Below are 27681 nucleotides of genomic sequence, written 5' to 3' on the forward strand. Positions count from 1 at the left end.
ATAAATCATTCATTTTAGTTTTTTTTTTTAATAAAATTGGACTAAACCTTCTATAAAATTATCTTTTTTTTCCAAAATTATAATCTGTGGCCAAAATTACAGTTTTCCACAATCGTCACTTTAGGCCCATTCTCTTATCCGAGGTAAACCCTAAAACTTCAAAAAATAAATGAGCTTTTTTTTTTTTTTCAAATGGGCATCAAAATCGATTCCTGTTTGGCCCATTCTCTTATCACAATTCATATCCATTATCTTTATGAGGCTATCGAATTGCATTATCGGTCTCACACACATCGAATTTCTCTTTTCTTTCTCAGTAAAAATGGCTGAAGCAGCCGCCGAAGGTATACTGACAACGGTTGTGTTAGTAGCTGCCAACGAGATCGCCCTTGCTTTCGGTTGCAAACAGAAGCTGGACACTCCTCATCAAACCGTAGACCTAAATTGTTCCAAGTTGCGCGATGCTGAGAGACAAAAAGGAACAGAGGCTGTGATTCTATGGCTGAAACACCCAAAACAAGTAGTTGGTGAAGCTGATGATGTGTTGGATAAGGTTCATTACGAAATGTTGAGAAGTGAGGTAAAGAAACCAGATCGGATCGCAAGAAAGGTACCTTCTCTTCCGAGTTTGAAAAAGTTTTCATTTCGTAGAGAAATTGGGCATAAAGTTGAAAACATCAGCAAGAAGTTGTTACAGTTCAACAAGCAAGCAAACCTTTTAGGGCTACAAAACGAACAGTTTGCTCGTGTTCCAGATTGTCTCTATCGGGAAACTAATCCATATTTAGACGAATTCGAAGTTGTTCGGAGGGAAGATGATGAAAAACTCACGATTGTTCTTATTGTTGGCATGGGTGGAATTGGAAAAATAAGTTTGGTTAAGTCAATCTACAATAATTAAAAAATCGAGCAATATTTTGAAGGTAGAGCTTGGTTGTGTGTGTCGGTTAAGGTTGTTTTCCGCGCACTTCTTGCAAAGATGCTTGAATCTTTGCAAGGTCTATAGGATGATCATTGTCGGTCCATCTTTAAAGAAAGAGCTTTTGTGCTAGGACAAGCATCATTGCATAAATTGGAGGAGATAGGGCGCGAGATTGTGTAAAAATGTTGTGGTTTTCCATTGCTAGTAAATGAAATTACAATGTGAAAGAGAAATGGTTATCCATAAAAAATAGCAAAGTTTGGGATCTAGAAGAAGTACGTAATAGTTCAAAATAACTTGAAACTAACCTTTGATAATTTGCCCAATTATACTGTGAAGCAATGCTTTGCATATTGTTCCATCTTACAAAAGGAAAAAGTCATAAAAAGGGAAGAACTAATCCAACTTTGGATGGTTTTGGGGTTGGTTCAAACGGATGAGACAGAAAAACAAGGAGATAGAAGATGTGGGAAATGATATTTTCCAGATTTTGGTAAGTAATTCGTTGTTACAAGATGTTAAAAGGGATGAGTATGGTTACATCGATAGTTGTAGTATGCATGATCTGGTGCATGATCTTGCTTTATCACTTTCCAAACATGAAAACTTATGTCGGGTGACTCCGAAAAACAATGATATTATACGTATTCCTCAGGTTAAACATCACCACTATAGCAAAGATAATCTTTGAATCAACATCTCTTTTAAAAATTGATTTTTATGGTCTTCAAAGATGATAACACAACTAGGACTTTGCATACATTATTCTTCAAGGGTGAAGTTGAAAGCACCATTTCGTTTCAATATTTGAAGTGCATATGAATCCTAAAATTCAATGGATGTAAATTAACGAAGATAGACGATTCAATTGGAGAGTTAGTGCATCTCCAATATCTTGATTTCTCAAAGAAGATGCTCGGGCTTTTGAAACACCTTAGTAGAAGGCTTTGTATTTTCAATTTAAAAGAAATTAGCAACAAAGAAGATGCTCTCAAGAAGTTATCCAGTTCTGAATGCCCAAAGATCGTTCTCTTTGACGAATATCATCCTTACCCTCTCATTTCCATAAGAGATACGAACATGTGATAATCTCATGTCCATTAACAGCATACACAACCTTACATAGATAAAGAAACAGTCAAAAGAGGAGCGCTTTGTGAAGCTGATGATGTCATATTAAATGGAGAAATAGTGTAAAAAGAGATAGTTATTTAGTTAGTTAGGGTCTGTTAATGTATAAAAATGTTGTATCATCTCTCATTTTGTTCAACAATAAACTCCCATTATGATTTGACCAGTTTTATTTATAAAAATGGCAAATAAGGGAATGACGTATTTATGAAAGATCCAACGCATATCCTTATTCATTGTACTTGAATTTGCATAATAAAGTATGTCTCTTATTTCTATTCATTCACATTTTATGATTCTGCAGTCTGGTAACCACAAAGCTTGTTTCTATGATCAATATTACTCTCTCGCTCTCTCTTTAAGGAGCTGATACATTATACATCATCTATCGTTTGAGTTTGTTATGTTCTTTTTCTGCTGTTCTAGTTTTAGTTTGTATAAAATGAAATGAATAGTTATATATACTCCAAAAAAACTTCTATTATAGAATTGTATTGTGAAAATTATACACAATTATAGGAGTGGCCAATGTGTAATTGTTACTCATTGTTATGGATAGATTTTTTAAAATACAATGCCCTAAGGATGAACGGAATAGAGCCGCGGGTTGCAAGTTTTTTGGTTGGTATTGCCTGGTTGCTGTTCCTTTAATGCAGGCGGTTTAAGTGAGCGGCTTTTAGAAACCGCATGAAACTTTATCTATTTGCTTTGCATTGCGGGTCATGCATCTTATTAAAATAAAATAAATAAATAAGGCATAGCATGCATATATCCATCTGTGACATTATATATATATATATATATATATATATATATATATATATATATATATATATATATATATATATATATATATCGAAAATAGTTATTCATTACAATTCGTTCTCCCACTTAATGTTATTTTAGAAAAAAAATTAGTAAAAGTTTATTTTTTTTAAAGAAAAAAATATTATGTTTTATTTTATTTTATATTTTTTAATTTAACTAAATAAAAAAATGAAGTGGCAAAGAGGTTGGGAAAGATAGGGTTTACATATGTTATGGGTTGTAAAAGATAAAAAAGAAAAAACTGATATGAATATGATGTGACAATTGAATGAATTGGAAGGAAAGGACTTCATTTTAATAAGAAATAATTTCAAAGTATGATGCTATAATGGGTAGATTCATCCATCCACCAACATTCATCTAGTTTGTTTCCTACTTTCCTCTTATCCATTTTTGTTCCTTTATGCTTAACTAGAAATGCAGACCACCCATGGGTGTTATGCTATAGATTCATTTTGTTCATTAAGATCTCAAAAAACTAAAGATCCACTTTTACTGATTATGGAACTCATAATCATGGGTTCAAATACCCATGTCCAAGAAATTTTGTAATTAAATTAAAGATTATATTAGATTTGCCGTTTAAAAAAAATTTACAGATTTAACTTTGTTGAGTAGTCCAAAGTCTAAACAAGTTCAATGATACTATGGTAATATATCAACAAAAAACAACTTAAAAACTAAATGAACAAAACCCAAACTATGCAACCCTTATAAGTAATTATCCCTTGTTTTTTCCACAAGAAAAATTAGTTGTTTTAATAAGCAATATCAATTATCAAACACCCCTATATGAATAAATGAGAAACTAATTACTCTACTTCAAGTCTTGTTAAACAAGTATTTTATAAACCTACAAATTCTACAAAGAAACAAAAAAGTTACAAATAAAAAATATAAGCTCAAGCTCACTATAAAAATGGCTGGCATGAAGGTTTAAAAAGCTACTAAAAATTAGTCTAAAACTATTACAAACTGATTTTGTCCTCCTGTCCTAATTTAGCTTTAACAAAATCAACAAACAATACAAAACATCATCATCATCATCATCATCATCATCATAAGATAATAAACCACACCAAAGAAACCAAGCCTTGCATGTTTATGTTTATGCACCTCCAGCTGTCACTGTTGCTGCTGACTGGATCGGCCCATTTGATCTAAACCCACGTCCCCTGCCACGTGGTCCCCTCCCACGTCCACGTCCTTCAATATTTATTATCAAAATGTATAAAACTTGATTTACAAAAAAAAAGCTAAAAAAATCTTATATTGTTTTTGTAAATAAATCCTAAGATGTGAGAAATCAGAAGTACCTCTGCCTTGCATGGGTGGTTCTTGATTAAATCCTCCATCATAATGATCATCCACATAAGCAGGGGCATTATTGTAATTTCCCCTTCCACGTCCTCTGAAACTTCGTCCTCTTCCTCTTCCTCTCCCCCCTCTGCCCCTTGGGAAATCATGGGGCCCATCCCACCCCCCATCATCATACTCCCCCCCTTGCGCATACCCATTCCCTATAATTAATTATATAACAATCATTATTAATTAAAAAAAAAAAAATTAATTTTAAAAAAAGTTAAGAAAAATTTAATCCCGATAAAAAGTAGTTAAGTGGCTAAATAGATGAAAGTATGTTGTGTTTTTCTGTATTCAAACACTTGTTATAAACCAAAAATAGTTTTTGAATTGATTTTTTTTTGGAAATTAGATAATACCAGAAATGCCCCTGGACCTTCCCCTACCCCTTCCCCTTCCACCACGACCCCTTCCCCTTGTAGTTGGTGACCCCTCTGCATAACAAAAAACTGTCAAGATTGGGTTCAAATGAAAAATGCAAGAAATACCAATAATGCCCTACTTTTATTTATTTGTGCATTATGTACTTTTTTTTAAAAAAAAAATCTAACCTAATTATAACAATAAAAATTACTTTCTATTTAAATGGATTTTTTCATACCTCCTTCATACTCAAACTCAGGTCCCACTTTCACCTGATCAGCTGGCAATGGAGGCTGATACCTGACAATTTAAAATAATTTTTATTAAAGACATTATATTTTTAAAAGAAAATTGCATTTTCAAGAAAAAAAAAATTTAAGCTAAAACTCACCCGATAGATGATGTATTGAGCTCCTTCATAGAGAGAGTTACAGTTATCATTGAGACATGTCTTGTTGTTTCTAGACTGTATGAACACAAAATTTGTATAAAAATATAAATTAAAAAACATATTTTTACTTCATAAAATTTTTTATTTTCTTTAAGAAGATTTAACTTACGGGAGTAAGCCTTCCTCTAAGGGTTCCCATGTATCGACTATATCTGTGGATCCAATGGATGTAATTTGATGAAGACCTACAATTCTTCTCTGAAACACAAAGAAAACTTCAGTTTTGTGTATATAGCAAAAAGACAATAATGCCCTTGTCTTTCTCATTATTGAAAAAGGTACCTTTATCAACTCCACAATTGTAACAGTTTTATTTATTGCTCTCCCCATTGCTTTAAACACAATTTCTGATGACCCTTTTTCCTACCAAAGTGTAGAAAACTCGAAAATTATTTATGAAAAATAAGTATTCATATATATATATATATATATATATATATATATATATATATATATATATATATATATATATATATATATATATATATATATATATATAAAAGGAATATAATCATATATAATATACCTGAAGCAAACCCATGGCATATGTGATATAGTTACGCATTCTTCCTTGGCTTGTAATTCGGATCTCATTCTCATCAATTGGTTGCTCTGCTCTTGGCTTTTCCACTTTATGATATCGATCCATCTTCAAAAATATATAATTTGAAAATAAAATTAAAGCAAATAAAGAAAAGATAGTTGATTATTGGGAGAATTAGTATAAAATCATAAGAAAATTAGTATGATAAGAAACTTTTTATGTATGTAATATTAGATGGGATTCATAAAATAGTAAAAACTTCATTATCTTACATGACTGAAAATAATCGCTCCAAAACACTAAGACGTGTAAAAATCAAAACCAAAGTACAAAACCAACAATTCAATTATAAAAAATGGCATTTGGCGCAAATACGTTTGAATTGGAGTCAAATAACTTAGACATAAACGAAAAGGGGCTACCTTTATTGGAATATTAGGATAAGATCATAAGAAAGTGAGATAACAGATATAAATTCAAACCACAGAAACAGGAAGTAACTATTGTATATGAGGAAATATCACCCAAAAGGGAGCCTGATGACTAAAACCAAAAAGAAGAAGAAATGGGGATTATGATTTCTTTCTTACAATCGATAGAAAACTTTTACAATTAGGAAACTTTTATGTATGTAAGATTGCATGCATGATGCATCCTCGATAAATAGTAAAAACTTCATCAGTCAAGTTTATAAGAGTATCACTGAAACAATCACACGGAAACACATTAATGCAAAACAACAAACATTAATATACTTATGAAATTGGAGTCAAATAACATACGTAGAAACAAAAAAGACCCTGCCTTTATTGGACGATTAGGATCAACCAGTGAAATAACAAAAAAGACAAATCCGAACAACAAACATAAATGTCGCCGAAAAGGGAGTATAAGACTCGAACCAAAAAGGAAAACATAACCACTTATCATTCCTTCAAATCGATAGTAAATTAGTCTGATTATGAACTTTTTATGCATGTAGGATTACAAACAAAATAGTAAAACCGTCGTAAAATGGGCAAATTAACGCAAAATACTTACGAATTCGAGTGAATAACTTGCAAATAGACATAAAAAAATTAAAAGGTTGTACCTTTATTGGATTGAATAAGATAAGACAGTGAAGAAATAGCCCTCTTCTATGGCTTCAATTTTGTCTGTTTAAGCCCTAAACCGTCTTTGTGTGCAGTTTGGAGTATTTATAGCAGCTGTTTCCAACGCTTGCCCTAAACTCTGATCGAAACCGTTGAACCGGTTGCTTGTTTATTTGTACTTTTTTGTCTTTTTCTATAATGGGCCGGGCTTTTCCGTATTAATGGGCCGGTTTAATGATTGCATTGATATGGTCCTTTTTTTTTATTAAGACAATTAATAGAAGACCAAATTAGTCCTGAACCGGAAATCACAAGCCGGAACAATTTTCTATTTCCACCGGACCGGAAGCAGTGTTCATCTCACGGGTTGGTCCCTCAACGGTCAGATTTCAGTTAGAAAAAGGTTATTTTTTTTTCTTAAAACTCGTCATATAAATACCTTATAATTCTCAACCGTTTTTGGGGTGTTATTTGCACCATATAATAGAAAGAATTGAGTATTTGACATATGACATTAGTCTACTTTTTGGTTTTATTTTTCTTTACTTTTTAAAAAAATTGATATTTATTTTGACTAATTGGAGTCCGATATTTTTATTGAAATCTCCTTTCAGCTGGTGTGCACTTTTTCTTCCAACATTTTAATTTAAAAAAAAAAATTAGTTTTACACCATTTTATATAAAGTGTAACATTTATATAAATAAAATGGGATAAAATAAAAAATTATAATTATAATTGATATTGAATCATATTTTTGGAGGATCGATATGTCCCTTACTCTCAAAAATTTGATATACTCATGATAAAAAAGTAAAAATTTTATTTATATTACTCATCATATAGCTATCTGATTGCGTTTTAAGTAAATCTGAATTAGAGTCGACGAAAACGAACCCTCCACTTCAATTCTCGCATTCCACTAACATGGTAGATTGAGAAATTGTTTACACTCCATGGGTTTTTGTATCAATTTTTCATAAATCTAATATTATGAATTATTAATTTGATTCATACAATCGGGTGTTGTTCAATTTCACGGACGTATTTTTGGTGGCTTTCGATAAAGATTCCGGTAAGATTGTGGCTTTTGACAAAGGTACATTTTGTTTCTATATGATTTTCATTCGATTTGGTTTATCTTGACACTTGATTTTTAAGTTCAGATTGATTATAATTAGGTTCACGCTTCAGTTGCAGAAGGAATTGACTATGCATCCACCTCCGCTTCATCCCTCATTGTTGGTAATTGGAATCGATCCTTCAGGTGAAATTGAAATTAAAATTTTACTTTTCTCGCTATTTCTTCCTTTCTAATTGGAAATATATCCAATTTAATGACACGGGTATAATGTTTTAATGTTAATATTCATATTCTTTTGGGTAGAACTATTTAAAGAGAAGGGTTATCCACATAATTCAAATAATAAATAAATAACTAGATTAGATTGTTGTAATTATCTGTAAGCTATTGTGTAACTTCAAAGATCCGATTATTATGAATTTTCTTGTGTAATTGTTATCTATATAAATCAATGAATGTAAACTTAAGGCAATACATTCTCTTTTTCAATTCTTTAAAGACGATGTTAATATTTTTTTTTTTCAGCAGAGAGAAAATAATCTCACAAATAACCTCTTACAAGTAAGCTTATTTTCCAATTTATACAATGTTCCTACTTTAGTTTTATGTTTTTCTTGAATTGATTACTATAATACAATAATTAACATGGGGTTACTCTTGCTTCTTCTTCTATTTGATTGATTACAACATGGTTTTTATTTACATGTTAATTTGGTGGATACTTTTTAGTAACTATCTAGTTTGAATAATAGAATGGAAGAGAAACTTGGTTTTGACTCTGAAATCAAAACAATAAGTACGAAGAAACAAGTAAAAGGTTGATTGTTATCTTTCATCTAGGGTAAATATCACAAAAGATACTATGTTTTCTCTAAAATTCTAATTTGATACTGTGTTTTTTTATCTCAAATTTGACACTGTGTTTTCTAGATTTTTACAAAATCCTGACCATTTGACCGGTAACCAGATTATATGGTGACGTAGCATGATGATGTGTCAATTTGTGATGACGTGTCATGCTGACATGACATGTTGACGTATCAAATTTGATTTTTTTCCACAAAAGATACTAATTTTTCACTTTTTTTTTGGATTTTGACACTAAGTTTATTTTATTTTATTTTTTAAAAATTTTAATACTCCGTTTTTTTGTTCCAAATCGAATATCATTTTTTTTCCAATATTATTAAATGTTGATAATTTTTCATTTGAACCCGTATTAATATTTTTTTTATTATATTTTAAACCGTATAAATACATTTTTTTCGTTTAAAAACCATATTTTTATATGAATACAAAGATTTTTTTACATTCAAACCATACCTAAAAGTATGGTTTTTAAATGAAAAAAATGTATTTATACAAAATGTATTTAAAAGTATGATTTCAAATGAAAGATGATCAACATTGAACAAAATTAGGAAAAAAAAATGATGTCTAATTTGGAACAAAAAAAATAGTGTCAAAACTGAAAAAAAAAAAAAAAAAAAAAAAAAAAAAAAAAAAAAAATCAGTGTCAAAATAAAAAAATTTGAAAATTTGTGTTTTTTGCGGAAAAAAAATTCAATTTTGACATGTCAGCATGGTCACATCATTAAAACTGACATCTTTATGCCACGTCAGCAGGTAACTAAGTTGACCAGTTAAGTGGTCAAAATTGTAAAAAATTAGAAAACGCAATGTCAAATTTGAGACAAAAAAAAAAACAACAACAGTATTTCAATAGTTAATTAAAGAAGAAAATTTTACATAGACGTAGCGGGTAAACGAGCAAGAAGTTATGTCGCAACCCCTTTTTAGATGGCAAAACTAATTCTTTTAAAAACAACATCTATATATCTTACGGTCATAACATTACTATGCATGACCTGTTAGACACTATTGAATAGCTCCATAGCTTCGGGCACAAGGAAACCGAAAGTATCAAATGTAAAAGGTATAAACGTGTGTTGATTTTCCATGCACGCTTTCTCATGTTCTGCCACTTTGCATGATGCAGCTTTTAAATTAATTTTCCCCACAGTGAAAACCCCTACTCCCCAAGCCCACAACAAGGGAAACCCCTGTTAGATCCATGCATGCATGCTTCCTTCCAGCCCATCTAAATACTAAAACATCAACTGGTCTAAGTGTTGTTCTTCCTTCTAATGGGTGATTCAGAAAGCTCACAGGTGCCTCTTTCTTGGCAGAAACCCCAGCGCGCCTAAATATGTCGAAAAGAACATCCCTAACCAGATTGTGTCGGTACTTAAAACCCAGGGAGCTCTTTACAACGAACTACACGCTCCCCACAAGAGTCCAAGCATGCCTTGTGACAAACAGGACAAGTCTCGTCAGTCAGAAATAAAGTGTAACACCTGGTTCCTGATATATATTTTAATCTAAGTATTTTTGGCATTTTAGCTGGGACTCGGTGAGTTGAAGGCCGACTCGCCAAGTAAAGGCGAGATTTTGAGCATGTTTAAGTTGTCAACTCGGCGAGTCCGCCAGTTTGGAAGAAACCCTAGATCCACGGGTTTTGCACCGTATTTAAACAATGTTATGAGCCCCAAACTCGCCTTCTTCACCCTCAGAGCATCATTTAGCAAACCCTAACCATTCCTTGAGCATTTGATCATTTCTTGTGTGAATCTTGAAGTTTTGAGGAGAAGAAGGAGGCTAGATCCAAAGGAGTAGAAGAAGATCCAAGATCTTGCACCCACTATAGAGTTTATTGAGGTAATAATCAGATTCCTTCTGTTTCTATGATTGATTCTCAATTATAATCACATTTAGGCCATTTTATCAATTTTACGTGCTAAACAAGCCTTAAGAACCTAGATCTATAAGTTGTATGCAGTGGTTTTGAGCAGAATCGATTGCATAAAAGTTGCATGCAACCGACTTGGCGAGTCGTTCTTCAGACTCGGTGAGTCGTTCTTCAGACTCGGCGAATCGGGTCACGAGTCCTCGAGTTTTCCCCCTTCTAAGTATTATACCGAGTGGAACCGGTGAGTTTTAGGTGGACTCAGTGAGTCGAAGATCAGACTCATTCATGGAGGGACTCGGCGAGTCAATGCCCTGACTCGGCGAGTCCAAGGCAATATTCATATCCCAAGAACAGACTCTGCGAGTTGGTCATACAACTCAGCGAGTCACAGTCGGAGTGTTCATATGTTGAAGGAGAACTCGACGAGTTGTTCATACAACTCGGCGATTCGGATGCAGATTGACTAAGTGTTAGTATCAATAAGGAACTCATCGAGTCTATGCCAGACTCGACGAGTAGTAGCGCGCAGAAATGAAAAATGAGAGTAGGGACTCAACGAGTTGGTGGCCCAACTCGACGAGTCAGGTCAACTGCATGTTGACTTTGACCAAGAGGTTGACTTGGATTAGGGGTAAAATAGTTATTTTACCCTCAATATAGTTATCAGTATTTGATTGAGTGTACTAATGGAAATTGTAGCCGGGGTGAAACCAGAGCAGCAGCAGATAGATTCCAGAACAGTTCATTCAGCAGCTAGACTACGAGGTGAGTCTTCCTTCCAGTAGGAACGGGTCTACGGCCACAATGCCGACCCGTTTAGTTTGCAGTAGTTCCGAACCTCGGTCCGATGCAGTAGTTAGATTGCTTGATGTCTTTGTGTTTCAAGCATGTTTTGTGTTATGTGTTCCGGACTTCGGTCCGATGCAGTATGTAGTAGACATCAATCCAACAGTAACGTCCCAAAAATCACGACTAAAAATTTTCTTTTAAAACATTACTAAAAACATATTTATAAAAACCGCATCACAAGTCATAACATAATTTCCGAGTATTAATCCAAAACATAATCCTATTATTAGAGTAAACATTCCCAGGCTAGCTGACTATGGTGTGTGCACTTCAATCTCTCCGAGCTCCTCTTTTGAAAACTGAGTACCTGAAACCAAAAACTGAAACCGTAAGCACGAAGCTTAGTGAGCTCCCCCCAAACTACCACATACCATACAATAACATATAAAGCACATACTGGGCCTTGCCCACTGCATCGGACCGAGCTCCGGACAAACTGGGGCATTTCCCCCTGCATTGGACCGAAGTCCGGAAACTGACTGGGACCTTATCCCCTGCATCAAACCGAAGTCCGGAAACTAACTGGGACCTTGTCCCCTGCATCAGACCGAAGTCCGGACTAACTGTATCGGACCGGAGTCCGGAACTAACTTAACACAACATAACATAACATAATCATATCAACTAGCATGAACACACATATACTGCATATTGCATCGGACCGTAGCCCGGAACATATAACATATAAATCTTGTCTGAGCCACAAAGGCATCAAACATACTCACTACTGCATCGGACCAAAGTCCGGAAACTACTACTAGCTAAACGAGCCGGCATTGTGGCCTTAGACCCGTTCCTACTGGAAAGAAACTCACCCGAACTACTGAGCTCTGCTGATACCCTCTGGCTGCTAACCGACAACCTTCTGAGCCGCTGCTCCTCTAGCTCTCTGAGCTATCAATATCAAAATTATACTTAGGCTGACAACACTTCAAAAGTCAACTAAGTCAACTTTGGTCAAATTTAAAGTCCTGGTCATAGTCAACCTTCCAGGTTGACCCTACTCGCCGAGTTGATAAGCTCTGAAATCCCTTTCATTCACGGCTCGACTCACCGAGTCATACCATGACTCGCCAAGTCTACTGATTTCCGAGTCTTGACCTGTCCAACTCACCGAGTCCCCACTCAACTCACTGATCCGAGTCTTAACTCGAAGGGTTTGGGGTTTCGCGACTTGACTCGCCGAGTCCAAGAACAGACTCGTCGATTCCAAGGCAATCTTCAATAGACTCGCCAAGTTGTTCTTCCAACTCATCGAGTTGCTGCCTAACTTCATCCAACTCGCCGAGTTTACCCATGTGACTCGCCGAGTTCCTACGTGACTCTAAGACTGATATCTAGCCCGACTCGCCGAGTCATCTCCCAGACTCGCCGAGTCCATACGTTCATTCATATAATCTTGAGTATCAGAGCCACTCCTTTGCTCCAAACCAAAGATCTGGGTTTCTAGAGTCCATTAGCAACATAAAGTTGCTACCTTTATGTGCTTCATGTCCCCTAATGCCAAAAACCAAGCTAGAAAGGAACTTATCTCATGGGGAAAGGCTTTTGCATAGCAACTAACAGGGCTTTCTGCATCTATGATCCAAATAGAGCTCAGATCTAGAGTTTCAACTCCAAATCTAACTTGTGCACCAAAATCTCATCACATACTCTCAAAGAAACCCTAAAACTCCATGAAAGATGGATCTAGAAAGGGGAAAGCCAAGGATAACGATTCATTACCTCCAAAACATCCTCCTACTGAAAAGGAATCCGAATCTCCACGAACCTCCTTGGTCCAAGCTTCTTGACCTTCAAGATTTTTTCACAAAACACATAACAATGCCCCAATTTGCTTCCAATGGCTCTCACTCACAATTCTAGGGCTTCTGGATCTCAAAGAGGAGTAAAGAGGCTGGGGAAAAGGTGTAATGTTCCTTAAATAGGGTGCAAACCCCCAGATTAGGGTTTTTCTCTCGTTCAGACAAGACTCGCCGAGTCCACTCGCCGACTCGCCGAGTCGGTCAGTTATTCTTCACCCGGATTCCGCTCTGACTTGTCGAGTTCCTCCCTGGACTCAACGAGTCGACCCTTTAACTTATGGTTTTCCTTTCCTTTCTTGGACTTCCTGATTTTGGGGTGTTACAACTCTCCCCCACTTAAACTAAACTTCATCCTCGAAGTTTCTCTACGGCTAATCTCCCTGCAAACTGCTGTCAACACTCTGCTTGGTTGATCTATCATCCGCTGACCACCTTTACTGGCCTTTCGCCTAGCCATTCTGACTAACATTAATCCTTGTGGATAATAATCTCGGGTCAACTCTGACCCTGAAGATTATAGGAACACCGCTTACTCGACTGACAAACCTTCTGATACTCCTCGAGTACTTATGTTGAACACCCTAGGGGTTCACCCCTTTCTTTTCCTTGCGCGATCTCCGGCCTTTCCAAGGAAACACTCCATAACCAACTACTTCTATGACACTGTGAAGGACCCATCCTTCACCGAATCCACTACTCTCGCTACTCCTAGTATGGGTCATTACCGCTAGTATCCACTGGACACTTCTCGCTACTATAACTTAGTATTGAGCACCCATCAATCAACTAGTCAAATTCTACCATAGTCAGCTTTCCATTACTACCACTAACTGAAAATTTCTGTTGTCCCTTATCAGCCTTCTGAATGAACCGAGACCACCCTGGTCCCTACTGATGTCTCCATATCTGGGTTACCGGACTCCTACCGGTTACTACACCCCATCACAATCTCCTAGTCGCTTTCAGCGACTTCTGAAGATACCTCGACTATCTATAACTGTTCTACCCACTCTGCCACTCATATTGAATCGATGTTGCTGGAACCAGCCTGCTTATCTCTCATCTGACTACTCAACTTCCAATAACTTGAGCCCTCCATCCAGAAAGAAAGGCTACCTGCCTAATTATCCTTGCAGATCACTTATACTTGGCAGAAGACTCAACTGATCCTGCTGAGAGGGACTTGCCATTTCAAATCGACCAACTATACCGTCAACACTTGAATTCCAACACAAATACTAATACTGGCCATCACACTGAAACTATCTAAAACACTGAACTGCCTGCAATATTGAACTGCCTGAAACACTGAACTACTTGAAACACTGAACTGATTGAAGCACTGAACTGGCTAAAACACTGAACTGACTGAAACACTAAACTGACTGAAACATTGAACTGACTGAAACACTGAACTAGCTGAAGCACTGAATTGGTTGAAACATTGAACTGGCTATATGGCTGCTTCCCACGGCATCTCAAGACCTTCGTGATCTCCAATCATTCATCGGTTATCTGCAACACTGAATTCCAATTCAACTATGGAGCCCAAGGAATCCTTACTTAGTCGCTCCCACGACTTGTGAACGAAATCTTTCTATGGAACTAGTTTCCACTAGTCATCCTGACACTGTGACTCTAACAACCTCCCGATCCAACCGACCGGGTCCATACGTCGAATCCTGACATCATCAAATCCAAGACTAAAAGTGGTGGCTCCCAGACTAACGGTAGCCCTTAACATACACGAACCCAAGCGGTCCACTGCTTCCCTGATCTCATAACTGAGGTGACGTTCCAATGACAAATCGTCGACTTAACCATAACTGAACCATTTGGGAAATCCAAAATCTAACCCGTGGATTCCCATATCCTCACTGCTGCACCCGAATGGTGGGTACTACTGCTTTCCCCGCGTCCAACAACGTACTCATGCTGCCTACCAACCTGATAAATGCTACAGCTACATCCGCATACTTACAACTCTCTAATACTATATGGCTACTAGTGAATGCTACGGCTACCCTCGCAGACTTACAACACTCTACTACTATCTGACTGCTAGTGAATGCTACGGCTACCCCCGCAGACTTACAACACTCTAATACTATCTGGCTGCTAGTGAATGCTACGGCTACCCTCGCAGACTTTCAACACTCTACTACTATCTGACTGCTAGTGAATTCTACGGCTACCCCCGCAGAATTACAACACTCTACTACTATCTGACTGCTAGTGAATGCTACGGCTACCCCCGCAGACTTACAACACTCTACTACTATCTGACTGCTAGTGAATGCTACGGCTACCCCCGCAGACTTAAAACACTCTACTACTAATTGGCTGTTGCTGGAAAATTGTTGCGGCTTTCCCGCCGCTCTACCATGCTCTGAAGGCTGTTCTTGCTACTGACTACTAACACATAAGCATCTCTTGCTAACTGTCCTCAAGATCCTCATTCCGACTTACTAAAGCCCTACAGGCGATCCTCTAACCTGGATTCCCAACTAGCAACTAACCATCTCGAATACATAAACTAACTGTTGGGAAGTTCCTCAAACTCCCAATCCCGAACTCCTCAATCCATCAATCACTGCTACAATCTATTCTTCTCATAGGCCGCGTACTCATTCTGGATCTGCGTACTCTTACCCTTGTATACTCGAAGGTTTCTCCCCCACTTAGATCCGGCTAACTCCTTACTGCTGACTGGTCGAAAGGATTCCCTAACCTTCCTTCCATGAAAAGGGGCAATCCGCTGTCTGCCCACGTTACCTCAGTTGGCGCTCCAACTAACCCTTACCAGATTCGAACCATTTCTGCTTAACTAACAGAGAACTCTTCAATCCTTCATTGAATTTGCTTTAGTGACTACATCCTGAGAACTTGCGTTCAGGGTAAACATCTCCAACTCACTTCCATACTGTTCGCTAGCTACTTCACTTTAAGCTTTAAATCATCACTGCTGAGGATATAACTAATCAATACCCGAATGACATCTTCTGAAAGTAGTGAGGCACTACTGAATCTTACACATACATGCTGCAGTCACCGCATCTGAAGTAACCTGATCTAGAGGGGACAACCTCCAATTCACCATTGTAACTCCAAGGTATGCAAATGGCATATAATTTAACCATAGGCAGGTAATATGATACCCCCAACACACATGCTTATTGATATCAATGCAGTAACATAACAATAATATCATGAATAATAATTGACAGGAAGGTAAAAGATACGTACCCCCATTATTCGGCGCTACTCGAATCCTTGCTGAAATCAACCGGAATACTCGGCTCTGAGCCATGGGCGCCCTTGCCCGACCCCGGATGTCCGCTGGTGGTTCTCGAAGTCCCAGGGGCAGGAGCTGGCACCTGCCCTGCTGTATACAAACTCGGACAGTGGGCCTTCTTGTGGCGCCTCTGACTACAACGGAAACATATCGGATCTATCCCCTGAGTGATGGTAACAATACAATCTCTACTAAAATGGCCAATCCGGCCGCACTTGAAACATCCAGCATCACCACCACTTCTACGCCTGCACACACCCTCGTGCGTCCTACCACACTTCCCGTATCGACTGCGGCTCTGATAGTCCCTCGATCTCGAATCCGACCCCTTAGGCCTCTTGCCCGAACCTGCGGCTACCTGAGTCTCATCCGTTTTCCTCTTCCTTTCTGACTCATTACCCGACTCTCGTTCATGCGTTACCTCGTCAACCCCATCCATTATCTGAACAACCCATTGTCTGATCCCGGAGCTTCGCGGTCAACCTACCAGTGACCCGTCCAATGATGTTGGGTAACTCCTCGCGAATGGTTCGCGAAACCTCCTTGACTATCCAATCATGCAGAGGTCTCTCCTAGGGACAGGGTGCCCCATTCACCCCTGACCCCTGATGGAAAAAGCCAGAAATGGAATCCCCCTCTCTGATGGATCCCCGAGCTCCATAAGAATCGGTCTCTAGACGAGCCCCAAACTATCCTGAAACTATCCCGACCCTAAAGGCCTGAAGATGAGTATCCATGAGCTCTACGATGGCCTCTCTAACCGAACCAAAAATCACTGGAGTCTGATCAATGATGTTGCGCATAATCCATGCTGAAATGAAATCCCTCATCTGATCATCATGCTGCCCGACTCTAGAACCTGAGCCTAATCCCTCCCCGGCGCCTGAACTGCCCACTGATATCTCGCGCAACGTCACCATGCTGAAAACATAACACATTACTGACCAATACACACCACTGCTGAGGGACTACTCACACCCTCTACTAGTTCCCTAGTTTTGCCTCGACCCCTCTTGAATCGAGTACGGATCCTCTGCTTTCAGTAGTACGGGCCCATACTACCTTCCACATCTATCCGTACTTTCCTCAAGAGTTACCTCAACTCCACCAAATCCCTTTTTTCTACTGCTAATCTTTGCTACTCTCATCCTAGGCTTGCCCTAGGGAACCTATGACTCTACCCAAACAGTCCTCAGCTGCTGAAGGCCTCCTCGTAATGCCAATTAGCCATCACCTAAATACCATCACATGTGACGAGGCTCAGATAATGCTTCGAGTAAAAGACTCGTCCCCACAATGGTTAGACTCAGACAAGAGCTGTGCAATAGGGCCAAATCCAACACTTTGAGATTATTCAACCCTGATCACATGTGATGTGACGTATTCACCTAATGACTAACTCCCATCACCCAGAGTCCCACTAAGCACAGAGCAAGCAACATTCGGATAAAGGAAACATTCTCATGCAAACTATTCTCATAATCAAGAAGCTGCACTAACATACAATGCTGAACTTCCTACTATCAGGCATAACCTAAACAGGCTATCATACTGCTGTCTACTCAATACTAGCATGCAATTTTCATAAGGATGAAACACATAAACATGCACATAAGACATCCTCCTAGATCCTTAGTCCTATACTAGCATGTTGTTCTACTGAAACTGAAACTAAAACTGAAACTGAAACTGATAATCATAAACTTGTATGGGTAATTTGGGAGTACTTACTTGAGCTCGGCTGATTGCATGCACCACACCCTTTTTCTTTTTTCAAGTTATTTTCTTTCTAAATATTCTTTTCGCTTTTTCTAAAACTCTTTTCTTTTCTCAAACTCCTTTTTACCAAAATTTCCTTTCGAAAATGCTTTTCTTTTGAAAACCTTTTACCGTTTCCTGAGTTTGAGTCCAGACACACTCTCAAGTGTGTCCGAATCCCTCAAACCAAGGCTCTGATACCAACTTGTAACGTCCCAAAAATCACGACTAAAAATTTTCTTTTAAAACATTACTAAAACCATATTTATAAAAACCGCATCATAAGTCATAACATAATTTTCGAGTATTAATCCAAAACATAATTCTATTATCAGAGTAAACATTCCCAGGCTAGCTGACTATGGTGTGTGCACTTCAATCTCTCCGAGCTCCTCTTTTGAAAACTGAGTACCTAAAACCAAAAACTAAAACCGTAAGCACGAAGCTTAGTAAGCTCCCCCCAAACTACCGCATACCATACAATAACATATAAAGCACATACTGGACCTTGCGCACTGCATCGAACCAAGTTACGGACTAACTGGGGCCTTGCCTCCTGCATCGGACCGAAGTCCAGAAACTGATTGGGACCTTGTCCGCCTGTATCGGACTGATGTCCGGAAACTGACTAGGACCTTGTCCCTTGCATCAGACTAAAGTCCGGACTAACTGCATCGGACCGGAGTCCGGAACTAACTGAACATAGCATAACATAATCATATCAACTAGCATGAACACACATATATTGCATACTACATCGGGCCGTAGCCCGGAACACAAAACACATAAATCCTGTCTGAGCCACGAAGGCATCAAACATACTAACTTCTACATCGGACCGAAGTCCGAAAACTACTACTAGCTAAAGGGCCGACATTGTGGCCTTAGACCCATTCCTACTGGAAGGAAACTCACCTGAACTGCTGAGCTCTGCTGATACCCTCTGTCTGCTAACCGACAACCTTCTGAGCCGCTGCTCTTCTAGCTCTCTGAGCTACCAATATCAAAATGATACTTAGGCTGACAGCCCTTCAAAAGTCAACTAAGTCAACTCTAGTCAAAGTTAAAGTCCTGGTTAAAGTCAACCTTCCAGGTTGACCCTACTCGCCGAGTCAGCCTACTGACTTGCCGAGTTCATAAGCTTTGAAATCCCTTTCATTCGCGACTCAACTCGCCGAGTCAGACCATGACTTGTCGAGTCTACTGATTTTCGAGTCCTGACCTTTCCAACTCAACGGGTCCCCACTCAACTCACTGATCCGAGTCTTAACTCAAAGGGTTTGGGGTTTCGCGACTTGACTCGCCGAGTCCAAGAACAGACTCGCCGATTCCAAGGCAATCTTCAATACACTCGCCGAGTTGTTCTTCCAACTCATCGAGTTGCTGCCTAACTTCATCCAACTCGCCGAGTTTACCCATGTGACTCGCCGAGTTCCTACGTGACTCTAAGACTGATATCTAGCCCGACTCGCCGAGTCATCTCCCAGACTCGCCGATTCCATACGTGCATTCCCATAATCTTGAGTTTCAGAGCCACTCCTTTGCTCCAAACCAAAGATCTGGGTTTCTAGAGTCCATTAGCAACATAAAGTTGCTACCTTTATGTGCTTCATGTCCCCTAATGCCAAAAGCCAAGCTAGAAAGGAACTTATCTCATAGGGAAAGGCTTTTGCATAGCAACTAACAGGGCTTTCTGCATCTATGATCCAAATAGAGCTCAGATCTGGAGTTTCAACTCCAAATCTAACTTGTGCACCAAAATCTCATCACATACTCTTAAAGAAACCCTAAAACTCCATGAAAGATGGATCTAGAAAGGGGAAAGCCAAGGATAACGATTCATTACCTCCAAAACATCCTCTTACTGAAAAGGAATCTGAATCTCCACGAACCTCCTTGGTCCAAGCTTCTTGACCTTCAAGATTTCTTCACAAAACACATAACAATGCCCCAATTTGCTTCCAATGGCTCTCACTCACGATTCTAGGGCTTCTGGATCTCAAAGAGGAGTAAAGAGGCTGGGGAAAAGGTGTAATGTTCCTTAAATAAGGTGCAAATCCCCAGATTAGGGTTTTTCTCTTGTTCAGACAAGACTCGCCGAGTCGGTTACTTATTCTTCACCCGGATCCCGCTCTGACTCGTCGAGTTCCTCCCTAGACCTGAGAAGTCGACCCTTTAACTTATGGTTTTCCTTTCCTTTCTTGGACTTCCTGATTTTGGGGTGTTACATTGGGACTTAGATCTTGGTCCACACGTCATCCCAAATCCAAACTAAAGCATATAAACAGAGATCTAGGCCTTAGACATCATTTTAACATGTAAATCTTTTGCCTTTTCCTCCATGCACGACCTTTTGGGGCTTAGAAGGTCAAGATGATATCTTAGAGCTTGCATGGGGGCTCCAATGGCATAAAGTTTGAACCTTTATGCCATAACAACCCTTAATGATCCCAAATCTAAAGGTATCGTCAATTGGGATGTCTATATCCCAAAGATCAAGCTCCTTGGACCAAAACCCCAATAAAGTTTAAATAAGGGGATCTAAGAAACCACTAAGCAAGTTAGAGACTTGATTACCAGAAAATGAGGAGGATGAAAGGATGTCTCTGGATCTACTATCTTCTCCTTGAATCCTTACGTTTCTCTTCCTCACAAGCTTCAAAATACACAAGGTTCACTCAAAGATGGTTTACAGGCTCACAAATGCATTAGGGTTTGGGACTTGGAGGCTGGAAATGAGGCCATCAAGTGGGGATTAGGATGTTTAAATAGGGTGCAAAATCCCGAAATTATGGTTTCATCCTGGCGGCCCTACTCGTCTAGTCCATGCTCTTAACTCGTCAGGTAGGTGACTTAAAATCTCGCGTCCAGTTTGGTTTCTATTCGACAAGTTTGGGGTTCCCAATTCGTCGAGTTGCTCCACAAAAGTGAATAAATTATAATTAAATGTGTACCATGAACCAGGCAGTACACGTATCACGAAGACAAACCAAAGCATAAACATAATCTGAATCTATATCACATATGTCGTTATCTCATAAGATGTGGTCTTGTAATACCCACGTTTGAGCTCGTGAAGCCACAAAAGCATAGAAGGAAGCCTCTACTGCTGAGTACAACCCCAAACCACAATTTTGTGCTATTTACTCTTTCATCTAATACTCCGTACATAGAGTATGAAAAAACAAGTAAGACATGCCTCATAACCAAACAACTTAACAACCATGTTATGCATCGAAAAAAAAAAGATATGATGGACAATATTCACATTGATACCATTATTAATTATTTTGCTTCTAAAAAACGTTCGTAAATAAAAAAGAAATAGTTGTTGATTTGTTTGGTTATCAAGCCCAGTCTTATGGGTTTTTCCTTTCCATAGTTGGGGAGCCTTAACGTGCTATTGTATTATTACTTTTTATTAATAACATTTTCCAAAGATGCCTACCTCCTTTACTTAAAAAAAAATTACAAACTTTATATTTTCTATATTCTGAGAGCCCCAAATCCTCCTTGCATCGGCCTAGTGTTGCTTGAAACTCAAAACCCGGGCCCATGCATATCTTCATGGGGTACAGGTACATGAACGCGTGCATTTTCAATATTAGTCGGTAAACTTCAATACATCAATAAATTCTTGCGTACTAAAATTAGTAACAAACGGACAATTATTTGTATAGTCAAGTGTACTTAAACGGACAAAAATGGAAAACCCCACATGCCTAATTTTCTCTATTCTTCATACGTTATAATTAATGACCGAAAAGACGTGCAAAAAAATGTTTGCGTATAAAATCGATCACCCATGCAATAAATAACTCATAACAGAACACAATTATAGATAAAATTCACAAACTACATTCCTTTCAATTTGAAACGTTCATACATTATTCATGTTTTATTCAAAATATATAACAACTCCCGAAATCCCACATATGAACATTGTTACAAACGAAAAACACATAAAAAGGAAAGTAAAAAACTCCCCAAATCAGAAGATTGTCAAAGGATACTCATTCTTCCCTTGTTTGGTAGTCAATGGGTCGATGATTTTTCTCCATCCATTATAGTCGATCATATCATCATCGCTAACGGGTACCAAAAACCCGTTTACAAAAAAGAATGGCGTGCCATACACCCCTCTCATACATCCGTACTGTAAAAAGAAAAAAAAAATTCTCAAGTAAGAATTCTCTCGACTACCTTTAGAGATAACCCCAAACTCTATGGTGTGGAAACCTGTATGAGGTTGTCCCTGCATGAGACAGAGAATTCTTAAGTAAGAATTCTCAACCACCTACAGGGACAACCCCAAACTCTGCAGTGCAGTGTGGAAACCTGCATTGGGTTGTCCCCAGGTCCGTCTCAGAGGGTGGGCGATAGGAGCGACCGTTCAAGACCCATCTTTTAAAGGGGTCCAATTTTTTTATGGAAGTTGTTATATGTAGAAGATAGTAAAAATAAATTTCTTTTAATAATTGATCTGTTACAAAAAACTTGATAACATATGTGTATTTTAATAGTCCATTTTTTTCTCTTGCCCTGAGCCCAAAATATGTTTGGAACGGCCCTGGTTGTCCCTACGTGGGGCTGTCCCGGACATCCCCAACCCATCTCTCCCCAAAAAAATAGTAGCTTAACTTTTTTTTTTGAAATGTTTGGTATGTATTTCTTAAGCTAGTTGTGGTACTACATTTTATGCACAATGTACAACTCATGAAGCTGGGTTGGATTAATCACCTTGAATGAAACCCTTGTTTTGGTACTGGTTTTTGTGTCACTGAATCCTGACCTAATGGCAGATTGGATGGAGTTTCCAAGTGTTCTTGATGCAAACCCTATAACTTTATCGAGAGCAGCTGCTCGGGATATGTTATTAGTTTGTGCATTGTAAAATTGCTTCTGTTTATATGTCGATAAACACATGATCAGCTTACAAAAGTATAATCATGATTAAAAATTGGAATGAATTATTGAAACAGATAAACAAAAAGATGAAAAAAAAAACACTTGTACTTTCATTATTTTGTCGATTTAGCTGGTTGACTATTTTCTATAGTATATAAACCATTATACTATTTTTGACTCATTAGAAAAAATATTTTACTAAGTTACCGAGCTTAAAAAAACAAAATTATGGTTATTATAATAATATTTCGGTGGCTAAATCGATAAAGTAGTGAAAGTCCTTTTGTGTTTTTATGTATTTATCCCTTTTTCAAAGCTAGGTAAAATGCAAAAATGTTTTTTTTTTCTATAATGTTAATAAAATACAAGGGTCCAATCACGACTGATTGAGTAAATCAAATAAAACGGTGAAAGTTTGTAACATTTTTCTATATTTTGCAAATAAACAGAAGCCAAAAAAAAAAGTAACAACTTTCGCATATGCTAAATGATTGATTTTTGAGTCAAGAGTTGTAACCTGATACTTAAAGAATGCCTCCAACAAAGGGTATGTAGATGATGAATTTAAGTCGTTGACAATATGCAACACTCTAGAAGTAATGAAAGCATTATCGTGGTATCTGTAGAAAAACATTAAAAAAAATGATAAACCGCAAAACATAACTAAAAAGTAAAAACCATTAAGAGTTAATTGACAATGATGCTAGATTACATGTTATTATTATTATTATTATTTTTTTCTAGTATCATGTAATATTGTAATGTATAGATAAAGTGATGTTGGATACATAATGTTTAAAAAATATTAGAGAAAATGATGACACGTTAAGAAAAAAAATAAATATGGACAAATTTGTTAATAGTTAATTAAAAAAGGAAAACCACTTTTTCCCGACTTTTTATGCTAAGTTATGTTTATTGCATTACCTCTAAATTTGAGCTCTAACACTTTTAAAAGCATCCATAACAAGAGATTTTTATGAGTTTTTTCAAACAAAAAAAACCCTTGAAAAAAAAAAACTATTCGATTAGTTTTTCAAACCATTTTTTTTTTCAAAGTGCTTGTCAACTAACAAGTTTTTACCATAAGTTTTATACATACAACAATAAAATGATAAAACCAAAAATAATACGACCCATAAATAAGCAAACCGAAAAAATTCTCATAGCGTGCATATTAAAAAAGTTTTTTAATTTAAAATTTCTTAATGAAAATTTTAATTTAAAGAAAAAGCTCTCGTTTGATCTAAGTTATCCAAAGGAACGGAATTTTTTTTTTTAATATATAATTTTGATTGTTATAGTATGTGCTGTAGTGCTGTTTGGCATTGGAAATCTAGAGTTAGTAAAGTCGCTTCCAATCATAAATCAAAGACAAAAAGAGGCCCAAAACTTCAAATCAAGAAAACTACTTTATATCCCACCAAAATCCATTTACTTTAAAAAAATATAAATCATATCCATTTACTTTAAAAAGACGCATCATATGTTGTACTATATGTAATATTTGTTCCTCTAATGTGGGAGCTTTCTTTTGCTTTTCAAGGTTATCAACATATTTTTAAAAGAAAGTTGGCAACTTGGTTCTTCAAAAGTGAAAAGTGAGCTCACCCATGTTGTACGTGCTACTTTAATAGACGCATTACCCATGTACTTTATGCATTAAATGTTGTACTATTGCAATCAAAATTCAAAACTAACATATGTACAAACTACTAGCTAGGCCATGGTGAGAGACTGAGAGGTGGTTTTCAATAGGGTTTAATTGTTTTTTATAATTTAAAAGAAATTATTATAATAATAACAATTTAATATTAATATAAATTAAAATATAGTTATAAAGAAAATAAAATAAATAATAGTTATGGAATGAGTCGAGATGTATAGTTTACTCGATAAAATCTAAAATGCCACATAAATCTCTTGGATTTCTGTAATTTACTCAATAAAATATTGAATGCCACGTGGCTACCCACCTCAACAAAAAAATATTTCTATAACTTAATAAAATATTGAATGCCACATGGACGCCATGTGGCTACACACCTCAACACCAAATAATATATGACCCTTCACTTGCAAACTCATTTACAATGCCACATCACAAGAAATCAAATGCCACCTATACTCTATCTTTCGCAAAAAATATTTCTATAACTTAATAAAATATTGAATGCCACATGGATGACACGTGGCTACACACCTCCACACCAAATATATATAACTTTTATATTGTTAAACAAATTAATGTATATTTCTCTAAACGTAATTGATAAAATACATACAAATAACATCAATTTTCATTTTATAACATATCAAGTATATATTTTTTTGTCGTTTTCTTCATATCGCATTTTCAAAGTTGATATATATATTCTTTATTATTATGTCATCTTGGGTCATCCACCAGAATTACAAATATAATCAAATACATTAATTATTTTGTGGAAAATAGCAAAAAAAAAAAAAAAAACTCAAATTACAAAATAACCCTTAAAATCGCAGATGGATTAAACTCATATGCGATTTTGCCCTTCCATCTGCGAACGTACAAGTACCTAAACGTGCTTTAGTCACTTGTATGTTCGTAGATGGAAAAATTCATCTATGATTTTGTGAAGTCCATCCGTGATTTCGTAGGATCTAATATAAAAACGTTTTTTTTTTCTTCATATCTCTCTCTCTCTCTCTCTCTCTCTCTTTATACGATTTCTTTAGAACTATCATTGATGATATCATAGATGATTTCCTTAGAGATGTTTTACATAAATTTTCCAAAATAATAACAACAAAAAATGATAATTTATTGAAAAAGTTTATATATAATAAGTTTGTTTTGTAGTCAAACCTATTAATTTCATAGAAAAAAAAAATCACAAAATCGTAGTTCAAAAGGAGAGGAAATCGCTGCAATTTTAGGCTGAAAAAGATATATATATATATATATATATATATATATATATATATAGCGAAAAAAAAAAACCAACTGCGAATTACAAATGGCTAAAGCACAGGTACAAGTGGCTAAAACATATCTATGCTATAGCCACTTGTATATTCGCAGATGACATGGCGAAATCGTAGATTTATTATACTCATCTACGATTTTAGTGGCTAAAAATGCAATTTTGTTTTTTTTTTTAGCTATTTTCCACAAAGTAATTAGTATATTTGGTTAAATTTCCAATTTTCTCATATTTAAATCATCAATAAATTAAACTAAATATAATATTTACTATTATTTTATTATTTGCCATTTAAAAAATATTTTTTACTTATAATATTTATATTAATATTAATTTATTATTGACTAGTCATTAACTTTGATTATTTAAAATATGTGTCCAATAAATATAAAGTAATTGCTGATACGAAATGACAAAAAGTAATTGCTGATACGAAATGACAAAAGTAATTGCAAAAGTGGCATGTTTGAAAATAAACGATAAGTTTAGGGACTCTAACTGAAAATATGTTTAATTTTAGCAATGTTTTCAAACTACAATAAAAGAATAAAATTATAAGTAAAATTCGAATAGAAATAAATAAAATAGCATATCATATATCTAGCCCTTTTTCCAGAGCCAAGAGCAACAAATTCAGAACAAAACACGACTTCAGATTCACAAGCTTCTGTTGATTAAAGCACAATCGCTCTGAATTTATGACTTATTGCTCTGGAAAAATGAATCGCCATTAATGAACAAAGTAGCTTGAGTATTGAAAAAGAGAGTGGGAATACTTACGGTAAAGGGAAAGTGTGAACGATGAGAGAGACGACGGTGGGGCCGTAATGATCGACGGCTTGTTTGAGTGGAGCCCACGAATCTCTGCTATCGGGACAAACCGGATCGTAGAAGGCCTCAATCAGCACGGTGTCCGTCGACGCCGCGCGTTTCTTATACACGAATCCGTCGTATCTTGATGGATATATAGACTGTGATGGGATTAAAACCACCGCGAAGGACATAATCAGTAGGGATATCACCGGAATATTCGGTTTGTACATGGTGGTGCGGCGGCGATGGGAGGAAGAGGGAGGATGAAAATTTTGGGGGAAAATGACGATGTCAACTAGGTTGAACTTGAAGCAGAAGTTTTGGCAGTTGAGCAGTGGACTGGAGTATATAGACTTGCATTATGCCCTACACGTGTTATGCCACTCGCTTGCCTTTTAATTCTAGCAAAAATGGCTTGTTGTTAGTAGACACAATTTTGAGAGTATTTTGTTATTTTACATTACTTGTTATTTTACATTCCTAGTACATATTATATTAAAAGGTGATAATATCTTTAGGTGAAATTTCAATAAAAAAAAATGTTACTTCGATTCATTTTTAGAGTTTTGAACCAAACTTGTTAAATAAAAATATTAAATATTTATATTAGGGCAATTTGGTTTTTCAATACAATAATTTTTAACATAAATAATCCACATGATCTTTGTTTTATCACGACATGATATGATTCATTGATTAAAACATGTTGTATAGTAGCTTTATGAATTAATTCTGTTCGGTGTATCAACCCCAATGGAGGC

The 27681-nt window shown here is 36.6% G+C and overlaps 3 protein-coding genes across 3 annotated transcripts; 1 reads left to right on the top strand and 2 right to left on the bottom strand.

Moving 5' to 3' along the window:
- Positions 1–322: 322 nt before the first annotated feature.
- On the top strand, positions 323–901 carry LOC145029497 (putative disease resistance protein RGA1). The gene has a single exon (XM_078978012.1). It carries the CDS (start codon positions 323–325, stop codon positions 899–901), a length of 579 nt encoding a protein of 192 aa, XP_078834138.1.
- Positions 902–3762: 2861 nt separating this feature from the next.
- On the bottom strand, positions 3763–6829 carry LOC145030653 (uncharacterized). Its single transcript, XM_078979039.1, has 9 exons — positions 6695–6829; positions 5584–5706; positions 5340–5420; positions 5167–5255; positions 4998–5072; positions 4845–4906; positions 4603–4677; positions 4198–4401; positions 3763–4087 (listed from the first exon to the last, which is right to left on the bottom strand). The coding sequence occupies exons 2-9, from the start codon at positions 5704–5706 to the stop codon at positions 3990–3992; spliced, it is 807 nt and encodes a 268-aa protein (XP_078835165.1). The 5' UTR covers positions 6695–6829; the 3' UTR covers positions 3763–3989.
- A 15246-nt stretch (positions 6830–22075) lies between these two features.
- LOC145030654 (Thioredoxin superfamily protein) lies at positions 22076–27265 on the bottom strand. Its single transcript, XM_078979040.1, has 4 exons — positions 26888–27265; positions 23659–23761; positions 22974–23135; positions 22076–22389 (listed from the first exon to the last, which is right to left on the bottom strand). Exons 1-4 carry the CDS (start codon positions 27148–27150, stop codon positions 22225–22227), a joined length of 693 nt encoding a protein of 230 aa, XP_078835166.1. The 5' UTR covers positions 27151–27265; the 3' UTR covers positions 22076–22224.
- Positions 27266–27681: the final 416 nt, after the last annotated feature.

This window comes from Lactuca saligna, chromosome 2 (assembly GCF_052625555.1).
Source record: "Lactuca saligna cultivar CGN05327 chromosome 2, ASM5262555v1, whole genome shotgun sequence".
In the NCBI taxonomy this organism is placed as follows: Eukaryota; Viridiplantae; Streptophyta; class Magnoliopsida; order Asterales; family Asteraceae; genus Lactuca; species Lactuca saligna.

Excerpts from the sequence above, each read along its gene's own strand:
- LOC145029497 (XM_078978012.1), top strand. The coding sequence starts at position 323 with ATGGCTGAAGCAGCCGCCGAAGGTATACTGACAACGGTTGTGTTAGTA.
- LOC145030653 (XM_078979039.1), bottom strand. The coding sequence starts at position 5,706 with ATGGATCGATATCATAAAGTGGAAAAGCCAAGAGCAGAGCAACCAATT. Across the intron at positions 4,907-4,997 it reads CTCAATACATCATCTATCGG|GTATCAGCCTCCATTGCCAG; the intron begins GTGAGTTTTAGC and ends TTAAATTGTCAG. Across the intron at positions 4,678-4,844 it reads TGAGTTTGAGTATGAAGGAG|AGGGGTCACCAACTACAAGG; the intron begins GTATGAAAAAAT and ends TTTGTTATGCAG.
- LOC145030654 (XM_078979040.1), bottom strand. The coding sequence starts at position 27,150 with ATGTACAAACCGAATATTCCGGTGATATCCCTACTGATTATGTCCTTC. Across the intron at positions 23,762-26,887 it reads GTTCACACTTTCCCTTTACC|ATACCACGATAATGCTTTCA; the intron begins GTAAGTATTCCC and ends GTTTTTCTACAG. Across the intron at positions 22,390-22,973 it reads AAACAAGGGTTTCATTCAAG|TACGGATGTATGAGAGGGGT; the intron begins GTGATTAATCCA and ends TTCTTTTTACAG.